The 22,619-nt window shown below is 40.2% G+C and overlaps 1 protein-coding gene and 1 long non-coding RNA gene across 10 annotated transcripts in view; one reads left to right on the plus strand and one right to left on the minus strand.

Moving 5' to 3' along the window:
• The window catches only part of SLC10A7 (solute carrier family 10 member 7), a 283,656-nt gene that overhangs the window by 56,746 nt on the left and 204,291 nt on the right, over positions 1-22,619 (minus strand). For all 8 annotated transcript variants that reach the window (XM_073892325.1, XM_073892323.1, XM_073892322.1 and 5 more), the window contains 3 exons: positions 16,440-16,523; positions 7,159-7,324; positions 6,072-6,123 (listed from right to left, as the gene is read on the minus strand). In XM_073892325.1, the coding sequence (XP_073748426.1) occupies positions 6,072-6,123; positions 7,159-7,324; positions 16,440-16,523 (302 nt within the window). The remainder of the gene's footprint in view (positions 1-6,071; positions 6,124-7,158; positions 7,325-16,439; positions 16,524-22,619) is intronic.
• On the plus strand, positions 1,193-12,269 carry LOC112826117 (uncharacterized). 2 transcript variants are annotated; one of them, XR_003208851.2, is made up of 3 exons: positions 1,193-1,548; positions 1,987-2,080; positions 11,944-12,269. It is a non-coding gene; the product is annotated as an uncharacterized lncRNA (long non-coding RNA). The 2 variants fall into 2 exon arrangements; XR_012378038.1 differs by lacking the exon at positions 11,944-12,269 and adding an exon at positions 2,421-4,274.

Here is a 22,619-nt window from a genome sequence, read left to right on the forward strand (position 1 = left end):
GGGAAGGGGAGGCCCAATGGGGCCTGGGGAGGAGGCCAAGGAGCGAATGGAATTTGTATTAATGAGAGGGTACCGTTTTTTCAAGAACTCTGGTAAAGAGAAGAAAAAGTTCATGGGAATCTGAATGTGACCATGCAGAGAGTGTGAAGACCCAGTTGTAGAAACAACTGATGAAACCAGGTCCTTAGAGAGGTCAGAGAGGCCCGGGCTGTGGGATTAGCCTGACAGGGCTTATTTTCTAGTCCGTGAACTAGACACAAAAGAAGACAGGGTGAGTGAAAAATACGGAAAATTCTCAGGTAGAGAATGGGAAAGGAGAGGCAATTTACGTCAGAGATTTTACTTTCTTTGTAAGGCATGAGGCACTTCACTCATCCTCAGAGCTGGAGGTAATGCTGAGGCCTGGGAACCTAAGAGATTAGGAAAACTTGAAAGAGGCAGACTGGGGAGTAGGAAACAGAGTCAATTCACAGTGAATAAACCCCCTCTACAGGAATGAAGGCCCACCTGCGCTTGCAGAGCACGTGGCATCACAAACTGGCCTAGGTTGAGGCTGTTCTCCAGCCGTACTTGTGGTGTTGGTGACGCTACAAAGGCCTCTGTAGTCTTTTGCTGCCCTTGTTTATAACCCATTGTTGCTGCATCTGGATTATGCAGTTCATTTTTTTTCCACCACAGTCCGGCAACACACTTCTCCTTTAGTGAACTTTGTTCTGCTTGATACCTTGCTCTTTTCCAGGCTGTAGCACATTTCCAGTGTGTCAAAATCTCTCTGGCCGAGAAGGCTCTGATTTACTCTGGCCTTGGCTGTCATGGGTCAGAGCAGCACTTACAGTGTGGCTAAGAAGGGTATCTGCCGGCTCTGCTTCCTTGTCCTGTTTCAGGTAAGGTGGCTGAAGCTAGGCCTGCGCGGGCAAGTTTCCAGCCCGATCTGAGTTGGAACGCTGCCCTGTGGTTCTACTGACACAGGGTCCGTCAGGGGGGAGGGAGTGTCAGCACATAAAAATGGACCATTAAAGGTTAAAACAATATTCTCCCTAAATACTCCATCTGTAGAGAAACAGACTGCTCCATAACCTGGGCCGTGGGGAAAGCCAATAGAGCAAATGCTCACCGAGGCCTCCGTTCACGAGGAGGAGGATGGTGCTGATGAATCACCACAGCGGGAAACACTGAGCATTCTTCTAAGCACTCTACTCCCAGTATTTCCTTCTTCTTGGAACAGCCTTATAAGCCCCAGGGTACTACTATTGCTTGCTTTTTCTGAAAAGGGAACTTGAAGCACAACAAGGGTAAACAACTTCTCTCAAGTCACACGCTGCCGCCAGTAAGTAGGCTGCCCTGAACTGGAGACAAGCCTGCTTTCTGAGAAGGAAATTAAGAAAACCAAAACCAAAACCAAAACACCACCACACACTTTAGTGGATGAGAGCCGCTACCTTGGTAAGTAACCTTCCTTCAGCCACGCTCTGTCAAGCAGCGGCCTAAGGGCAGAAAGTCATGACAACACCCAGAAAAAGGAAGCATCCTGTGCATTATATTTAAGTGGTAATGACTATAATTATTTTCAGTGATTAACATCTCTATTATGTCTGTTCATGCTCTTGAAAGGAATCACATTACTATTTATTTTCTAACTCTACCTTATCTCTTTTTAATATTGACTTCCTTTTTATCCTGTTTTTATAATTCTTTTGATCACTTTGGCTCCCCTTGAGATGTTTATTTCCTTTTCTTCCCAACTGGTCTTTTTATGCTCTTTTACAAAGCTTTCAATCAGTGTTTTCCACATAATATTTATCTTGCCTTTCTCTGCAGTATTCACAAAGGAAAACATGTCAGAAGGTTTTACTAGTAGAATCACAGAATGTGGAGCAGAAAAGGTCCTCTGAGAGAGTTCCACCTAAGCCCACTGTTTTTAAAGGAGGAAACTTCCATGTGAAATACTTTCTTTTGTTAACCTCTGTACCTGTGTTTTGTCTTTAGTTAATTTTAGGAGAAGCCCTCATCTGTCATTAGCTGTGTGCCATTAAACAAGTTACCCAGAGCTCTGTGGCTTAGTTGCCTCATGTCTGAAATGGTAAGACTTACCATTAATACTAATACCTGCCTTCTTCCTCCCCTCCCTCCCTCGCTCCCTCCCACACCTCCTTCCCTCCCGGGGCTACAATGAGCAGCCGATTGAGACATCCGATTAAAAATGTACTGAGACAGGGATGAAAACACCTATACAAATATTCAACATTTGTTTTCTTCTTTTTTTTTCTTTCTCAATAGTTTCTTTTGTCACTCCAGTGATATTCTGGGTTTCTATTACTCTAGTTATCAGCTTTCCAAACTGTCTTATGTATTTTTTAAAGGCTCACAATTACTACTTTCTTTTTCTTAACCTTTTCAACATTTTATTTTAACTCTGACAGCTTCCCCAGGTTGCAGACTGTGGACAGGGTACTCTGGACAGCTGACTCTTGGTTTGATGAATCAACTCTTGTCTCCTAGCATCTGTGACAGTGTAACATCAAAGAGAATGTACTACAAAGCTAGAAATGCTAATTTCTTCTCTTCCATCATTAGTTTGTGCAATAATATAGATACACTGTTTTGGTATAATGAATATTTGACAGTTGCTAACATTTACTGAGCACTTAGTATATGCTAGGTGTTGTGATGAGGACTTTCTGTGCATATTATTCAATTCATCAAATGACTCTATGAGGTAGGTCCTACTACTATCCCCATTTTATAAATGAGGAATGACAAAAGTCACAGTTATTAAGTAGGATTGAAACTCATGTCTGTCTGACTCTAGAATTGGAATTTTTAGCCCTGACATTATTCGGTCGACACATAAGAACACAGAGTAGTAACTCTAAAATGTATTTTAAATACTCAAAGTAGTAGTTCACATGCCAGGCACTAGAAAGCTAACATTGTCAGGTCAGTAAATCTAAGAAATGTTAACCAGGTAAGAGGAGTGTTGTAGGAAAGCTGAATTTTCTCAGCTGGGTCTCTCCTGGTTTATGCTAAACTTCCATCATCAGGGGTCAGTGGCATACTGTACAAAAAAAGAGAGACGGATTTCCATGCTGAGATTTTTGTCTCTTGATATCTGGACGGGTTTTAGATTTAATGAATCGGTAAGAAAAAGATGAGAAACAAACCACAGGCCAATTTCACTAATTTCAAGTAGAAAGAAACAAAAAATAGGAAGAGAAAATGAAACTCAGCAGAGTATAAACCAATGGGTCCTAGTTCACACTCTTGGTGTCTTTGACTAATTTGTTTGTGTGAGTGAACTTCAAGAATCCAGTTAAATACTCTCTACAGATTCCCTAACCAAAACAAGCACTTAGGAATTTTAAAAGTAGTTTAGTGCAGTGGAAAAAGTGTGGGCAAATGTCAAATGGAAATGGATTTCAATTCCACACGTACTCTTTGCCATCTGTTATTAAACTACTAAAATCTGATTTTAGGCAAGCTATTAAACTAAACTACTCTAAGTACAGGTCCTCATCAGCAAAATAGCAACAAAAATGTATCGTATCATAGTCTTTGCTGTCAGACTTTCATGAAAGAACATACATATAGTCCCTAGCACAGTGCCTGCCACAGAGCAGGGCTCCATAAACGTTGGTAACTTTTATTGCTCCAATAAAACCCTTAGTTAGGCACAAATGAGGTCTCTCATAGTGAAAAAAAACAAAACAAACAACCATCTTCTGAATTTTGTTCAATTGAAAAAGCCATGATTTTTAATGGAACATTTTGGGAGGGGCATGATTACAGCCACTCCCTATTCTGCTGTTTATCAAAGAATGTGCAGGTCTGACCATCGGTTGAGCAAGTTCAAAATGCAAGAGAACTTCATCGAATAAAAGGGTCTTAAGATCTCAAGGCCTTCTGCAAATCCAGTCTACTGCACACTGAAAATTCTCACTTTTAATTCAACCAGTTGTGACACCATCCCGGCCCCATCCCTCCTTCAGCCATTCCAGCGGCAGCCATTCTGTGCTTTTCAGCACGTTTTCAGTCACTGACCGGACATCTGCATCCTACCCAGTCTGACAGGATAGGAGGAGTGGCTCTGATAGGACTTCTGCCCCACGGACCAGCACACAAACAGCTGGTGAAAGGCAAACATCTTTTCTAGGGCGATGTAACAAACCATTTACAAAAAGAACTTTAAAATAGCCCCGACTCCTACACTACCCATTTAAGTCACATTTTCTCAGTGTCTTAATGGCTCTGGGCTTCCCTCTTTATAAATTACAACCACAAGCTAGGGAAAATGGTTCAGATTACACCAATCAATAAATTTCTATTGACTGCTGACAATCAGCCTCATGCTATGCCAAGTGCTGTAAGGGCCAAGTGCCGAACGCGAGGCCAGAACAAGCCACTGCTCTGCCATTGTTTCGATCTCAAAAACAACCCGGGCCAGGCCGTCTGCGTGGCGCAGTCGGTCAAGCGTCCGACCCCTGGTTTTAGCGCAGGTCATGATCTCGAGGTCCTGAGATCCCACGCTGCATCAGGTTCTGGGCTAAGCGTGGAGCCTGCTTCAGATTCTCTCTCTCCCTGTCCCTCCCCCCTACCCCCCCCACCTGCTCGCGTGTGCTTGTGCACACTCTCTCTTCAAACAAAAACAAAAACTGAAACAAAAACCCTGGGCCTTTTCCCTTGTGGCAACTCACTGCCATCACCTGGCAATCTGGCCTAAGCCTGCCTTTCTAGTTACTGTTACTATTTTTTTAATCTTTTTCTGCTCCTATTGTCCCACTGTGTGTGTGTGTGTGTGTGTGTGTGTCCCACATTTGCATTATTGGTTTTTTTCCCCACCAAGAAGCTCCCCTCTGCATCTCAGTTTGCTGGTCTGCTGAAATAATTAGCCATTCTTTATAACTCATGCCAAATCCCATCTCTTCCATGAAGCCTTGTTCTACCACTCTCTCTGGAAGTGCTTTTTCCTTTGAATTGACTACTGGTTGGCTCACTGTCCACTGAGAGGACAGTTAGTAATCACACATATATCTAGGCTACAAACTCATGCAAGGTCAGAATCATCTCTCCTTTGTGGTCCTCACTGTGGTAACTTCCTCATACCGAAGTTAAGTAATATCGGTTGAATGTACAACACTGGTGGAAGAAGCTGCACTAGAGGTGAGCCTTTATGAACAGGGAAGATGAACCAGGGCACAGAGACCAATTTAATGAGGCTAGCCTAAGCAAGGAACAGAAATGAGAATGCATGAGGTTCCTCCAGGGAACGGCAAAGATTTTCCCCTCAATCTAAAGCTTAGACAGCATGAATGCTGCGGTTCACTCAGCCCCCCCAAACGAACTGCATTCTACAGGAACCCTTGAAGATCTCTGATAAGAGCTATTAGGAAGCTATTGTGATAAGGGACTATTATGAGAACTTTGAGTTATTGGAAGCAGTATGAAATGCGTAAGAAAAATTCATTTTAGAAATGAAGATACTTGTAGGATATCCACTGCAACAGCCCAGGGAGAAACGAGGCAACAAGAGCCTGAATTAGGTAAGTGGCTTTGGGAGCACAAAAAGGACGCAGAGGTAGGACCAAGGCATTTTAAAAATAATGATGCAAAGGATTCCAGTCTAAGTAACCATGTGGATGGTGATTCCATTAACAATAAAGAAATGAGACAGAAAGAGGAAGTACTGGGGAAAAAATTTAATTCCGTCTTGAGACTGAGGTCTTCTTAAGACAGGTGAAGATATTTAAATAGTTAGTTAGTGATAAATAGTGCTGGGACTCAGGAGAAACATTGGAATGGAAGGTCTAGGCTTGAAAATCATCAGCAGGAAGCTCACAGCTCGAGCCAGCAGAATGGAGGAGGCCACCTAAGCACGTGATGTGAGCAGATGACACAAGGGCCACGGACAAACCCTTTGGGAATGTCTACAACCTGAGGGTGGCAGGAGCAAGATGGAATGGTCAGGAGACCGGAGACACACTAGAATAGCAGAGTGGCACAGAAGCCAAGTACATAGCACGATTTGTCATTTAGAAAGCTAACAACCGTAAGATAAGAGCCACCGTACCACTTACCTTGTTGAAAAGAGGAAGGTTAAGAGCATAAAACTCAGCTGAATAGAGAATACTGAAAGAAAAAAGATTGAATCTAAATTAGAGGTATAAAAATATCTGTAGCATAGTTACTGGCATGCTTAGTTCTATCTTCAACTTATGGGAACGCAGGGAGAAATACACACACACATTGCTAAACCAACAGAATCACTGAAGTTAGTGGGACTCAACTTGTCCTTATGGAAGATATCCCCAGGCATCATGTATGATGTCTACTACTGTGCAAATCTAAGACCCTCCTTGATTTGAGACTTGGTTATTTAATTTGTTCAATTTAGAAAGAGCTGGTTTATACTAGGAGTACTTACAGCAAATAGCATAACTGCAGTAGCATTGAATATATATTTTGGAATAACTCATGTTGATTTTAATAACAAAAGATTTTATTTTTATAAAAATATTATAATTATATAATTATAGTTATATATTATATTATATTTTTATTATATATTATATATATAATATATAATATATTATAATTACAAAGTTGTCATTGGTAGTACGGGATAAACAGAATAAAAGGCTGATATTTGATCCTTGCAGTTTCCTTGCACCTCAGAGTTTGCCACTTCTTAAAATGAAATGATACTACCGTGGGTGTATTTTAATAGAAAAGATGATGTAAATATCCACATTTTAACTAATTCGGTCAAGTATTATACTTAGAAAATGACGGTATTTAGTAAATAAATCCTACTTTTAACTCACAATAAAGGGTAAGATTAGCTCAAAGTTATAGTAAAATAAACTGGCAAAAAAGTGCTCAATCTAACATTCGAATGTGACAGATCCCATGGCTTCTTTCATCTGGCATCAACTATTATAAATCAAACATAAAAAACAAAGGACATTAAATCATAAATACATAACTGACGTCTTCTTCAAGAACAGACACACACGATAAAGTCACTGAGCACATATAAGATGAAGCTCAGTATTCTTTTCTAATCAAATTAACATTCGAAATGAATTTAGGGGACACAAATTGCTATGCTTTGCTCCTGAGGAGACTGAGGGGACAGCAAGAATGTCCCCTCTTCCCACTTACTCATGAACAGGATGAGAATAAGGCTGAACGTATCCAGGTCAATGTTTGGGTTAGAGAACGTGTCGCAGAAGGTGGTGTAGATGATCATGAGGAGCACACTGCTGCTGACAGCACCAAAAGGCGGTTTCTTTCTTTCAAGCCAATCCTTGATGTATCTTCGGACAATCTGAAATACAGAGATCAACAGGTTGCCTCTTTTCGAAGATGTAGGGAGTTGAGTTGGGCATTGCAAAGTGATTCTGACAGCAGAAAGACATAAAGGAAAGAGAATAATTTGGATGAAGGCCCCAGTGGATTTCAAAGCTTCCCTGCCACACCACTCTTCTTCTGGGGGATTTAACATTTGTAGTTAACTTCCACTGGTGTCCATAATGAGAGTGTATTTTCAACTGCATTCAAATCCATCCCTAATCATGCCAAATGCTCTTTGCTAGCTGTCACTGAGACATGCCCATTAAGCCTCCCCAAAGTTTATCTCCTCTGCTGATCCTAATGGATGTGTGTAATTATCACAGTCCCCTTTGCCTCAACAGACAATTCCAAGTGCAACTTTGGGAATCTTAAAAATCTGCCATCTTCAAGAATTTCAAGACAGTAGATAATCGAAAGTGATCCATGGAACATATCAATATTTAAAATGCAAGCAAAGCACCAGAAGTTTTTAATTAAATTATAACTCATGCTTGAAAAGCAAAAGTGCATGTGTTGTGGGAGTTTAAATAATTCAAACTCTGAATATCTAGAGTTTTTGTGAATCCAAAGACAAATGCCATTTGCATGCTTTTAGAATTCCAGAATTAACACTTAAAAATGAATAAACCTGTCCTAACCCTCCTACAAAAGGATGAGTGAATAAAGTTACACAGCAATCCTCTCTTCTTTAAAAATCAAATCAGATATTTAAAATCAGGACAGGTTGGTTTTGGTGATAACTTTTGCTTGGATATAAAAGTGAACCACTCTACTTAAAACCTTACACTTTTGAAAGAAGCCGAACAAACCCTGTAATAAGGACTACGGTTGAGACATATTAAGTTTCGAGTCACTCATTATCCTGCATAATTGAACATGAGATTTCACAACAGGCTGAATTACCATGATCCATTAGCAATAATGAGGTCAGGGAACTTCTCCTGACAAGGCTGATGGGGTTCTGTCATCTTCTACTCTGTGGCTAAAAAGGTTTAATTCGCAATGGAGCATACCTTCACAGATACTCGAGAACAAAGTGAACTGCTCTCAAGAGAACCTCTGAACAAATGGCTATTAGATCAACTTCATCCATTCTCAAGGACTCGGCAAGTGAAACTCTAGTATTAATAAAGGAAATGCTGGCAGAAAGCTGACCAGTTGGTACAAAGTACAGGACTAACACCTTGAAGGCTGGGTGGGCTGGGAATGAAAGAGAAACAGTGTTTTTTATATATGTAGACAAACAGTGGTTAAATATTAAAAAAAAAAAAAGATCTTGTAATTAAAATTACAGCTGGATTTATAAAAAAAAAAAAACTTACGGTTTTTCTTTTTGTAGATGTGATCCCACATCATAGTAATTTATTTTATTCACTTCTTTCTTTAAGGTTAAAATGAACTAAGGGATAGAGACGCCTGGCTGGCTCAGTCGGTAGAGCATGGGACTCTTGACCTCAGGGTTATGGGTTCAAGCCCCACACTGGGCACAGAGATTACTTAAGAAAACTGTAGTAAGGGGCGCCCGGGCGGCTCAGATGGTTAAGCGTCTGCCTTCGGCTCAGGTCATGATCCCAGGGTCCTGGGATCGAGCCCCGCATCGGGCTCCCTGCTCCTTGGGAGCCTGCTTCTCCCTCTGCTTCTCTCTCTCTCTCTCCCTCTGTCTCTCATGAATAAATAAATAAAATCTTTAAAAAAGACATTTAAAAACAACAACAACAAAAAAAGAAAACTGTAGTAAGGTAGAGAAAAGTAAGAGCAGTTCTGCCACACAATGTTATTGGGCTGATGCATTAAAACACGAATTTTGGATAATAGTGCTTGAGGTACCTGATGGCCCCGTGTTCAGGTATGTCCCCATGGGAGTAACTGCTTACTAGAAGGCTACAGAGAGACTTCACTTAAGAGGTTATTTCATAATCTATTATGTTTGGTAGCATAAAACTAGTAGTTGCCCAAATTTAATACAACTCAACTCCTTTAGGAAATAAAATAAATGGAAGTTACACAGAGTTACTGAAATTGATGCTGTCCTCCAATCGTGTTTTAATATACAATGATTAAAGACACAAAAGTCCTCTCTCTGCAATAGTTTATAGAATGTATGATACCAATTCCCAAAGTAGAAGTGTCTTCTTCTACCACCAGTGACCCCAATGACAAAATAAACAGATAAATAGGAATGAGGTACAACTGAAAGTCAAAGTCATTTTAAAACCAAGACAAATCTCTGATCATCAATCTACTTTATAAGCTGCAATTTGACTTAGTTGACCTAATTACCTCTTTCTTCAGTACAAAGTACTCAGAGTCTCAGAGTATAGAAGGACTCTTTCAATACGGCAGGAAACATGGACTCCTAAGTCCTGCATCCTCTTAGCCAAAATGTCTTTCTTCTAAACACATCAATGTGTTAATGCTGGATACTTAATCTTGATAAAGAAAACAACTAGAAAGTTGGAAACTGGACAGACCCACAAGCGAAGCAATAACCCTAGGGGAAAAGAGATCGTCTTTCACTGTTTTTAGTCTTGTAGTGATATTTGTCTGTGTTTTCTAAGCAAACCATTTTATAGCTTTGCCAGGCCCCGTAGAGCTTTTCTATCTGCTTCTAAAATTAAATTCACAAAGCAGCTGCTTTTGCAACTGTGTAGCAAGAAAAGTGTTAAAATCTTTCATAAACTACTGGGTGAAGTCACATTGATATGCCTTAAAGATACGCTTTCCCCCTGCTTGTGTTCCCTCTCTCACTGTATCTCTCTCTGTCAAATAAATAAAATCTTTAAAAAAAAAAAAAAGACACGCTTTGGATATAAACGTCAGGAAACCCCATCCTCTCTTCGTTCAGCCACTTACACTTCGATACAATCATCCTCCATTTGTCAAGAATCTATGTCATTTTAAAATTCTCCAAATTTCTTTGCCTTGCAGAAACATTTAATAACCTTATAGGAAACAAGCCTTTGCTAGACGATAGCAACCCAACCTGATATAGACGCCTCAGAATTCCCTCTTTGGTGCGCGGCAGGGGGGGGGGGGGCGTGGACAGTCAAGATGAGGTGGGAAAAAGCATCTTGATAAGGTGGCCAGCTTTGGCTTTCTTCGGGATCTATACTAATTCATTTGCACTCATAGCTCACAGAAAGTTAGGCATTCAACACCAGGTGACAAATCCTCATTGACTTGCTGTTCCCCATGGAGGGGGAAGGAAAAACGTCTTCCTCAGGAAGCTCTTTCTTCATTTTGATTTTCTCTATTTTAAATTAAACACCAGGAGAGCTTAGAAGGGAAACTTAGACTTGAATCCCAGTACTTTTAATAAGCTGAGCCACATATCAATTACTGTGTGACCTCCAAGCTGGAAACCTGAGAAAATATGTCTTAGGTGAGGAATGTTTATATACTGAGATAACTGAGAAGTGTAATATCCATCATTTTAGTTTTCTCCAATTTTTTTTCTGGGGCATTTTCTTGCTTTTTTCCCTTCTACTCTGTCTTTATATTTATAAATTGATTTTTGAGTGGGGATATGTGATGGATAATTTTTCATATTAAGTCTGAATTTTAAAGATTTGTTTTTTTTCAAGGTGACTTTAGATTGTTTCTTCAAGTTTTATCCTCTATTCCACTGAATCCATATATTTTTCATAAAGTGTTTGCTTTTTCTTTAAGTCTGTTGAAATGTATAGCCAGGGATATGAAATCAAATCCAATGTATATAACACTTTTCTTTAAAAATATTTTTATTAAATACTGAGTAGATTCAAAGTCATATCTAAAAAGTATAAACAGTAAAAATACAGGGGATACAGTAAACACCCATCATCTACTAAAGTATTACTTAAATTGTGTGCAGATATTATCCTGCTCAGTTTACAGTTTAAAACAAAGGCACAGAGAGCCCAAACAACTGGCATAAAATGTTAAAAAGTCAGTGGGGAGGGGTGGGGGTATGGGCAAGGAATATGACCTCTACCTCCTGAGGGAACAGGGCATCATGGTTAAAGGTATGGACTTCGGAGCTTCTTTCTTTGTAATCTTGGGCAAATCCTTAACTTTCCTGTGCCTCATCTGTAAAGTGGATCCAGTAGTAGTCATAGGGAAAATTAAGTTATTAGATAAACATAAAATGCTTTAGAACCAGGGCCTGTACATGGTGAATAATGGCTATTCTTATTTCCAAGTCCTGATCTGGTGATGTTTCTATCACACACTGTTTACCAGGATATCCCACTGCGTAATGCCACTTTTCTCTCAGAGCAATTCAAGTGAAGCAATGAAAATAGTTCATATCGAATATAATTTTATAAATGCAAAATCTTGCTAGGATTAATAACATTATCTTCAGCTTCAGCTGAAGACTATTTAATATGAAAAGCCAACCTCAAAAATTTACAGAAAAAAGGTGGGGCTTAGCACGCTGTTTTTAAAAAATGTTTTTCAAAGGTGGTAGAAGTTCTAGTTTGTTAACATTTATTCATAAATCTCTCAATATAATGCGTGAAATAAGTAATTATCACAAGGATTTAGATGTATCAAAGGGTTTATCAGGAAAAAAAGAAAAATTACAATAACACGTGTTTTATTTCTTTCTAGAACTGACAGACGACGCAATCTCTCAACCATCTATGGAAAGACTTATCTCACACAGTCACAGCATCTTTGAGCTAGAAGATATGAAACTCATTGTTCTACAAATGAAGCAAGTGAGGGCTAGAAGTTGTGTGTACAGTCAGGCAGTGGCAGAAATCGAACTAGACCCTGCATCACATTGCAGTCAGTCAATAATGAGTCCAACCAAAAAGAAGAACTGTATGGGGAAAACACAGAAAAATAAAATAAAATGAACTCTCAGAAGTATAAGTAAAAAATTAAATAATGAAGCTTTATTATGACTAGAAGATAAAGGAAACTATTTTCAACTCTTCCTGCCTGGTCTTTTTCTTCTCCTTCTAGTTCCCATTGTTTATTTAAAAGGTAATGATAAAATCCCCTTTTAAAAGATATACACATATATCTAGAGAAATATTTATTTTCATAATGTGCCACCTCTAGTTACAATTGAGAGATGAGACTACCTTGCCTGGGTTCCTTCCCCTGAAGTAGTACATATGAGTACTTCTAACAAGGTCCTCAAAGATCACATAACAAATTTTAGGTAAGTCAACTGATTACATATGAATACAGACATAAAAGAGCAGAAAAGGTCCTGGTATCATAGAGCTTATATTCTCGTTTAAGAAGATAGATAGAAAGGAAAAACAACAAACAAATCAACAAGAGGAAGATCATGATCCTAAGTAGAGGTTTAAACTGGATGATATGACACTGACTACTGGGCAGCCACTGGAGGAGGCGTAAGGAAGGTCTTTCCGAGAAGGTGAAAGGTGAGGTGTTCCAAGCTGAAGGAACAGCTGGTACAAAGTTTTTAAGGCAGGATCAAAGCTGGCATGTTTGCAAAACAGAAGCAAAGTCAGGGAGACCCAAGTGCAATGGGCAAGTGGGAGAGTGTTAGGGTAAGTAAAAAGAAGCAAAGTCAGGGGAGACCCAAGTGCAATGGGCAAGTGGGAGAGTATTAGGGTAAGTAAAAGAGACCTCAACATACAAGACAGGGTGAAATAATCTTGTGAGGAAGTACAGTAGGATTTCTGGGAAGTGTTAAGTGACATTTTAAATTTGGGGTCATAAATTTGAAACAAGATGAGACCAATTATGTGTTTCTCTCTAGTAAAGCAGCAGATCTGGGTAAAATAGCTACTGGGGGCTCCATGAGGGTAAATTTGAAGTTTTTTTCAGCCAATCTTTTTATACAGCTCACACCCTACTTTTGAGTAAACTACTAAATATACTAATTGTCTCTGCTTCTCAGAAGATCCCAGATCAATTATAATCGCTCCTGATGAATATTATGAATCAAGTACCATGCAAGAACTGACATTTAGTCTAGAACGGGGGAGTCAGAGCAGATCGACTGCACACCAGAGGGCATCTTTGTACTGAGTCTTAAGGAATGAGTAGGAGTTTGCTGGCAGGAAAGGCGCAAACCTCAAGCTGAAAGGCAGGGGGCAGTGAAGGGGCGTGGCCAGGTGAGGGAGTGGTGCGCATGAGGCCTGGCACAGGAGGTGCCATTAGGAAGGGGATAGTGGGAGGTGACACTGAAGCAGCAGGGTGGGGCTAGACTGTGAGGGGCTTTGTGGGCCACACAAGGAATGGGCAAGTTGCGGGGGGGGGGGGGGGGGCGCGTTTTTAAGGGGAAGAACACCACTTGCTTTTTCTTAGGGCTTCCCTGGAGGCAGTGAATACACTGGCTAGGAATTAGAAGAGGCTCACAGCAGAGAGACAGGAAGTGCAATAATTTAGACGAGAGATGACTAAGTTGTGGCATCCCCTATGGAGGTGTGGATGAGGTCGCAGATGCCAGATGTGAAGGACTTCTGCGGCAGAACCGGACGCATTTAGTGATCGCCTGGATGTAAGGGAGTGAGGTTGTACAGAAAAAGAGGAGGCAGGTGGTTTCTAAAGGTGGAGACACGGGGCTGTGACTATTAATTCCTAAGACTAGAACACGAGAGGTGGGTAGGTAGATGCAAATACGTTTTCCTCTTTGAAAAAAGCCATTAAAGGACTTTGGTACTGGAAGCATTTTTTAAAACCACCTATATTACTTTTTGACTACCTTTACTATTTTATAATTTACCGTAATACTTTACTACTGGGCGAGCAATGATGAGCAATCTAACAATTCATTATTCTCTCTGGATATATATTCTTAATTACATAAATTATGTAACTGTATTTGTAACTAAGTGTACATATAACTACATATAAAAATATGTATATATATCATTGAATAGTTTAGCTAAAGGTATTTTTTTTTGTCCACTATGTTTGAAGCCAAATATTTATTTTCAACAGAGATATTTCCAAGGTACACTAAGAAAAGAATGTGTGAGCCTTCAGTTATATGGAATTATTTTCAGAACCAAGAAAATAAGTATGGGTTTAAACTAATAGTAACCACAGCTTAAACCGTCTAGAGCTGAGAAGGGCAGGTAGGTTCTGTTATGCCTCCGTAAGACAGCATTTCCCTTACTGATATAGAACTCACCCATTCATTCCCTCACTCACCCATTCCATACATTATTATTGGGTGCCTATCATCTGGTTATGTAATGGTAAACAAAACAAATATGGTTCCTGTACTCGTGAAGCTTACAGTCTATTGGGGGAGACAAACAGGTCACAAGCAAGCAAAAGATAAGTATACATTGTAGCAAAGGCCAAGAAAGGAATCAAGGTGCTACCATAAAGAACAACCAGGGAAACATACTTTAGATAGGTGGTTCAAAGAAGGTATAAATTAAAGAGTCACATGAACAATGAGTTGGGGTGGGAGGGTAGATGGAAAGATACTCTAAACAGAAAAATTAAGCAGGAATTGAAAAAAGCCAGGGAGGTGAGAGTGTAGGAAAGTGGCAAAGAGGTTAGAGAGGCAAGGGACATAATGTTTAGCCAGAACACCTGATGCGAGCAGCACTGTGGGGGAAGTATTTTTCCAAGTATCATTGTACATTTAATTAAATGGTATTCTTTGAGTACCTTTAAATCCTTCCCTCTTATCCTAAATTTAGTCCCTTTTCTAAGGATAACATTAAAATAAAAAAAAAAAGTGGGAGACATGTAGTGGATGCCGTGGTGTGCCACCTGGAATGAGGTGTTCATTCCCACATCTGCAGGGCATGTTGGTTGTCCCAGAGATCCCGGTTGTGTTCCTCTTTGGGAATTGCTACTAAGACAGTAGACTCTCCCAAGATCATACCTCTCACGGGGAGGTCAGTGCAAGAGTCTGCAAGACTCTGGTCTTCGGTGGGATGATTCTGAGGGGTCAGCGCAGGTAGAAGCCTTTGCTGGAACTACGCTGTCCTGTACCTTCTCCCCATCCTACTTTTCTTACTTTCCCAAAGGTGTTCACCCCAAGGGCACTCCTCGAGGAAACTTCCTGCACAGAAACCTCTGTCTCACACTCTCTTTCCCAGAGGACCAAGCCTAAGACGGTGTGTAAATATTATATGTATATACCTGTAATATGTACATAGACATAATTTTTTTTTCTATTTACTATTTCAAAGAGTTGCTTCTCATTTAGTATTTACAGGGAATTTGAAAAATGATGATGATAGACACTATAGAGCACTTACCTGTGGCAGGCTCTGTGATGACAAAAACTTCATCTGCATCCACATTTAAATTAATCTTCACAACTCCTCTCTGAGATAGGTGCTATCACTATACAATTTGGTAAATTATAACCCTGGAGCTAAGGAGATCAAATGACTTGCCCAAAGTCACACAGCAAACAAAAGGGAAACTCAGAACTAGAGTCTCGTTGCTCCTTAACCAACGTCCGTGCTCTCAACCGTCCTGATACACTATTTCCCTAAGACTCACTCAACTTAGCGGCACAATTCTGTGCCCCGTCCCTGTGTTTTTACATTTGTATGTTATAATTCAATTATGTGCTTATTAACCTGCTATAAGAAGTTAAATATAAGAATTTCTCCCATTAGTCTAATTCAATAAGAATGATAAAGGAAACTAAATTTTCTAAGATCTAATTTTAAGAGCTAATAGAATTAAGTGTTCATTTTATTAATGACATGATCACAAATATGATCACAGCTACTGAAGGGGTCCACGAAGAAGCCAGCCAGCTAGAGGCTTGTTCCCAACAACAGTCATAATGCTGAGACTTTATCAGAAGGAACAGAATAAGGAAATGATTTGCTAGGTATTTTTTTTAAGCTACCGACATGGCCACGAAGTACAGATAATAAATTAAAAAAAATCAAGATTCTGTGCAGGCATCCCCATGTAAAGCTATCTGCAAAGCAGATTGATATGAAATCAAAAAATAAAAAGGTGGGACTATGGTGATGGATGAAACCTGGTGTTTCACAGTCTTTTATGTTTTCTTTTAAATGTCTTTTTCTCTATCTTTTCTCTCAATTGTCCTGACATTATATCGGAATTCACAATTTGACTCACAAAAGAAAAAAAAAAAAAAAAACAGCAGATAAAATTGGAGACCTTACCTGTCCAATAATGAGAGGAACCACAACAGTCATAAAAAGCTGAGAAAAAATAGATGTAAAAGGCACAGAAGAGGACGAGCCAAGCTGCAAAGCAAGAAGGTAAGAGGAGTTAGAATTACTCTGAGTCAGTTATCAAATATTGCTGTTAATTAAATGATACTATACGTGAATTCTCTCACAGGCACCAAAAATTTGGTAGCTATATACAAAGAGCAAGTGAAGTTACTTTTTTTCTAAATTTAGCACCAGGGCACCTGGGTGGCTCAGTCGGTTAAGCACCTGCCTTCGGCTCAGGTCATGATCCTGGAGTCCCTGGATCGAGTCCCGCGTCGGGCTCCCTGCTTGGCAGGGAGTCTGCTTCTCCCTCTGACCCTCTTCCCTCTCATGCTCTCTGTCTCTCATTCTCTCTCTCTCAAATAGATAGATAAAATCTTTAAATAAATAAATAAATTTAGCACCAAATAGACTAAGGTACTTTATCACTTAATTTTTATGGGGAACTACCATTGAGGAAAAATGATAACTATGGCTTTGCAATTAACTTACATTGCTTATTATTAACTACATTTCTGCTAGTAAAGTTATTTATTCTGTGTTCATACTGTTCATAATCATATGGCGTGATATTTCACCTATACTCATAGTTTGTGTGCTTTTCTCTTTGTCCTGTCTGCAGATCCCTAAAACAAACAAGGTGTCTCATCATTGTCTTCTCAAGATCATATTTTCATTTACGCAAATGAAATAGTTTCTAACTCTTCTACTCCATCACAACAAAGGCAATGAATCTCATATACCTTTAAAATTTATTCATACACAAAATCTAGGAAATGGGAATTCCTGAAACATCATTATTTTTCAACCTAAAATGTCAATCAATATATCTCTTCTAAATGTGTATGTTTTGACACTGCTCATAATTCCTATTTTTTCCTCCCTCCTCATGTTTTGGTTCGTTTTCACTAACAATTGCAATCTCAGCTTCATAAAGATTCTACTGCTGGGAGCACAGGTAGTGTTTGCCTATAAACACAGCCCCACACTCACGTTAGTCTCAACCACCAAGAAATGCAGGTTTCCTATTAACTTGTTAATGGCTTTCAAAACCTCCTTCTGGTTGTCAAACCTCTCTGGACAAGCAACAGCCTGCTCCAGAGATGTTTATCTCTTTTATGAGTCCCTTTTGCAGTCAGGTTCTTCCAAGTCATCAGTAATGATCTCCCTAGAACTTGAAACTTAACTTGCACCCTTCCCCTGCAGACCAAACCTCAATTTTCATATTTACCTAAGTTTAATTAAACTTAAATTTGTGAAAGACCTGAAGGGAGTGGTGACGGAGGGCACTGAATGTTAAATAAAACAAATGAAATCTTTAGATAAGTGAAGTCAATAGTTCAGAATGAAATGATGTGGGATCAGTGTTTTCACTGATTTCCAATTCCCGCATGAGCCAGCTTACCAAAATCTTTTCTACACCCTGATGTATTTTATAAAGTTCTGCCCCCATCCTCAGCCCTAGCCCCAGCCCCTCAGTGCATCTACATGCACTCAAGATGCCAAGAATGTATGTCCTCCCCCTCAGTGGCTTGCATTCACTTCATACTAGCTTTAGCACTGACCACTGGCTGTGAGTTTAACTCATAAAAATTGTAGCCTCCACCTTTTTGCTCCATAACCAATATAAACTAATGAAATGAAGAAAGACAAACAGAAAAAGCGAAACTGTGAACAGAAATGTGAACACATAGGATTCCTGGTGTGTTAAATGCTACATGGTTGTTAGATGTTTCTTTTTATGCAAAGCCAAAGTATTAAAAGCTAATAATCACACCCTATTTTAGAACAACAATGTCTTTGAAGTGTAAGGCGTTTAACAAATATATGTTTCTTTCCACAAACAGTAACCCTAAGGATGCTCCTGAGGTAAGAAGTAAAAATTTTAAAATGCATATTTTACAGAGAAATCGAGGCACGAATGACTAGAAAGATAAAGTTTTCAAATTCAAAAACGTTCAGCTCAATGCTCAATCCAGAAGGTTCGCAATGTTCTGGAGAGAGGCAAGAGGATTCCGGGCGACAACCTTCCAGTGAAAGCCGTCAATTCCTTTCCGGAACCTCATGGGCGATCTCACGTATTTCTGTCCTCCTCCCCCGCCTCCTTTTTAAAGATCTTATTTATTTGACAGAGAGAGAGACCGAGAGAGAGCACAAGCAGGGGGGCAGAGGGGCCACCCAGGTGCCCCTCTGTTCCCCTTTCTATCTCAACTCTACTGTTAGTTAATGTGTCTTTAAGACGTTTTAATGAATAACCATATCAAGCTATAGTCCCTCTGTGAGCCCAATGTTTAACCTAACACCTGGCAGAGAGAACAAGTTTGCAGATAATAAGGCTGGGCACAATGAACAAATGAAGTAATTTGTACATATACTGAGCTAAAATGTGCCAAACTCTTATTCAAAATCGTATCCCTACTTTTTTCTAAAGTTACAAAAATACAAAACTGAAGTATATTTTAAAAACCTCTTAGGGGGCGCCTGGGTGGCTCAGGTGGTTGAGCATCTGCCTTTGGCTCACGTCATGATCCCAGGGTCCTGGGATCGAGTCCTACATCGGGCTCCTTGCTCAGTGGGGAGTCTGCTTCTCCCTCTCCCTCTGCCCCCCTGCTCGTGCTCTCTCTCTCTCCCTCTCAAATAAATAAAATCTTTTAAAAAAATCCTCTTACATTCAGGTGGTGTTATACAGTCACTTGGTATTATTTTTTCACTGCTTGTTTATCACTAGCAACACAATTAATTCTAATATGCACCTAGAAACAAAAGGCATCTAAACATGATGAGAAGCACGTAAAGGACATGTGTGTGTGCGCGCCCGTGTGTGTAAGAAGCAGAGTGAGGGTGACTATGCATGTTCTGTGCCCTCAGTTCTCCTCCATAGCCCTTCCCTAGCTCTTTAAAGCTGCTCTGGAGGGGAAGACCTAAAACTGAAGAGAGTCCTAACCCTGGAAGAGATTTGGAGTCCCATTCCCTCTTTTTAAAGATGTGAAAACTGAGGTCCAGGGAGAAATGACTTGTAATTAACACCTCTGATATTTGCACTATGCTGTGAAATTGGCCTTGCTTCTCAAACATATTTAGGCAACTCTTTAGCCAAATCTACTCTGTGATAGTAGTTCTCCTACACTGGAAGGCTTGGTTGTTTAACCAAAAAGTATTGTTGAAGAGCAATAACGCCAGAGATCAAATAGAAAAGTTAAAACATCATTTATTAAGTTAATTTGGGAGCTTTTTTTAATCCCAAGTCTATCTAAAAGATTGCATTTGGGGATAAGAGAAGTAAAGGAAAATTCATGTCAACTTTGGTTTTAAAATTTTTATCTATTTTAACTTCTCCATCCATCACACAATAGACCATTTGCATGTTCAATGTTTTTTTAAAATTTTTATTTAAATTCAATTTAGTTAACATACAGCGTATTATTAGTTACAGGGGCAGAATTTGGTGATTCCTCAGTTGCATATAACACCCAGCACTCATTACATCAAGTGCTCTCCTTAATGCCCATCACCCAATTACCCCAGCCCCTCCCCAGCAACCCTCACTTTGTTCCCTAGAGTTAAGAGTCTCTGACGGTTTGCCTCCCTCTGTGTTTTTATCTTATTTTACTGCATGTTCAATGTTTAGAAGGCTTGTGTTCCTAGAAGTGATCTCCAAAGTCCCTTTGTTCTCTAAAACGCCTATGATCTCTGGTCCACTTGATTAGGAACATGGGTTAGAGGAGCCCCCCGCTTTATCAGATCAGAGGCCAGAGCAAGCTGGCCAGGGATATAATTAACAGGGTACATGACACCAGACTAGGTATGCGGTGATGGTGGGAAGGAAATCCTGTAGGATGGCTCCCTTACAAGTGGCTCTGAAAGGAAGGAAATCTCAGTTCTGAGGTCTAATTTGGCATTAAGTCCTTTCTTTTCAATCAACAACCAGACCTGTCGCTGTGGTCAGTGCGAAGATGCAGAGATACCCTTGGGGAAGTATCTGATGCTATGAAGTACGCCTTGGCATCCAGAATAAAGAAGAGCAAGCATCTGGCATAGGGTGACATATGAGAACATGACCAGGAAAGTACCAAACCTGATCATTTTGTATGCAGAGTTGATTTTAGCTAAAGCAGAAGGAAATACGCTGCCTGGGATATTTGGTTCTTCACATTTTAATGAAGAACCTGTCAGGGTTTCTATTGTAAAGACCAATGTGCTTATAAGAAGCATCAATAATTTGTACCTTTGGATAGAGTTGCAGGTTTGGGATAAGTATGTATCAATCCAGGGCTCTGGGCTTCATTGAGCTATCCTGGCAGATTTAAAGGGGACAGTCTCATATTGCCAAACCCATATTTTAAGATACACTGTGTTAAATGAACAATCTGGTCACTGGCTAATTTCTTTGAGGAATACGATGCTTTAAAGCACAGAACTCACAATTAGGTCTGTTTGTTTTAATATCATGCTGAGAAGAAAAGTTTCAGTGAAAATTAAATATGTGGAGACTTAGGACCTTTGTGTTTAATCATTCAAATTGTTACTGGTGCTTCCTGTGAGCCAGGAGCATGTTTTAGGCATTGGGAATCCAACAGCGAACAAACAAAACACAAAACCCCTCCTCTCCAGGAGTTGCTTTTTAAAAGTTGAGGTGTGGGGGCGCCTGGGTGGCTCAGTCAGTTAAGCGTCTGACTCTTGATTTCCGCTCAGGTCATGATCTCAGGGTCGTGAGACTGACCCGTGTCAGGCTCTGTGCTGAGCATGGAGCCTGCTTGGGGTTCTCTCTCTCCCTCTCCCCCTCTTCCCCCTGCTCGAGCTCTCTCTCTTTCTCTCTCAAAACAATTTTTTTAAAGATTAAAAAAAAAAAGTTGAGGTGTGTGTGCATGTCCACCCGTCACCAAGTGCATATGTGTTCCTTTCCATAGAACGCTTTCCCCCCACTTATACCTGGAAAAGTTCTAGTCTTTGTCTAAGAGTTAGTTCAACGATCGCTTTAGAAATTCTTTCCAAACCCTCCTCCTGAAATTCAGACTTGGCTTCTATTGTGGCTCTGCATTTCTACCGTTCCTCTCAAAATCCTTGGTTGCTCTTGTGTACAAATCTGTCTCTCAGTAAACTATATGTTCCAGAAGGTCAGGGACAGAGTCTTATTCATGTCTATATTCCCAATGCCCAGCAGATTAACTGCATTTTACATCTAGGGCGGTGTTTCTCAAACTTTAGCACACCAGAAACATCTGCAGGGCTTCTTAAAACACAGACTACTTGGTCCCACCTTCAGAGAAGGATCGGGAGGATGTCAAGAATTTGCACTTCTTTTTTTTTTTTTTTAAGATTTTTAAATTTATTTGACAGAGAGAGACACAGCGAGAGCAGGAACACAAGCAGGGGGAGTGGGAGAGGGAGACGCAGGTTCCCCGCGGAGCAGGGAGCCTGATGCGGGGCTCGATCCCAGGGCCCTGGGGTCATGACCTGAGCCGAAGGCAGACACTTAACACGACTGAACCACCCAGCCGCCCCGAGAATTTGCATTTCTAATATGACACCATTGACGCTGCTGAGCTAGGGTTCACCCTTTGAGAATCACTCATCCAATACATTCTAGGTATTCAACAACTGTGAGTTCAATTAATGAATGTCTACAATGCATAGGTAGAAAAAGAGGCCTGACAAAGTTTTCTTTTCTTTCTATCCTTCCAACTTACAAGTAAGTTAAAAAGCCCTGCTTAATTTACAGACCCTAGGAAAGGATCAGTTGCCTGGCCTCCCAACCATCTCCTATAATTACAATAATGACAACTTTTATTGTGTACTCTCTATGTGCCAGACACTGCTCTAAATGCTTAACGTGTGTCAAATAATTTAATCCTCGCAGCAACTCCTTCAGGTAGGTCTTTCTAGTACCCGTATTTTCATATATGGCAACAGCGGCACAGAACAGTTGGACAAGGTCACTAGCTAGAGAATGACAGAGCCAGGATCTAAACCTGGAAGAGTCACTTCACAGCCCTCATACTTAATTTTTACACTCTACTGCATATCATTACAAAGGTACAGAGCAGTGAAATGGAGAAGGGGGCAGAATGGAAGCCAAAGCTGGGCTCCCCCTTTCTTGCCTATGTGAGAGCAAGAGAAGGAGAGAGA

This window comes from Callorhinus ursinus, unplaced genomic scaffold (genome assembly GCF_003265705.2).
Source record: "Callorhinus ursinus isolate GAN/ISIS: 27379988/994484 unplaced genomic scaffold, GSC_fseal_2.0 scaffold4, whole genome shotgun sequence".
Lineage (NCBI taxonomy): Eukaryota > Metazoa > Chordata > Mammalia > Carnivora > Otariidae > Callorhinus > Callorhinus ursinus.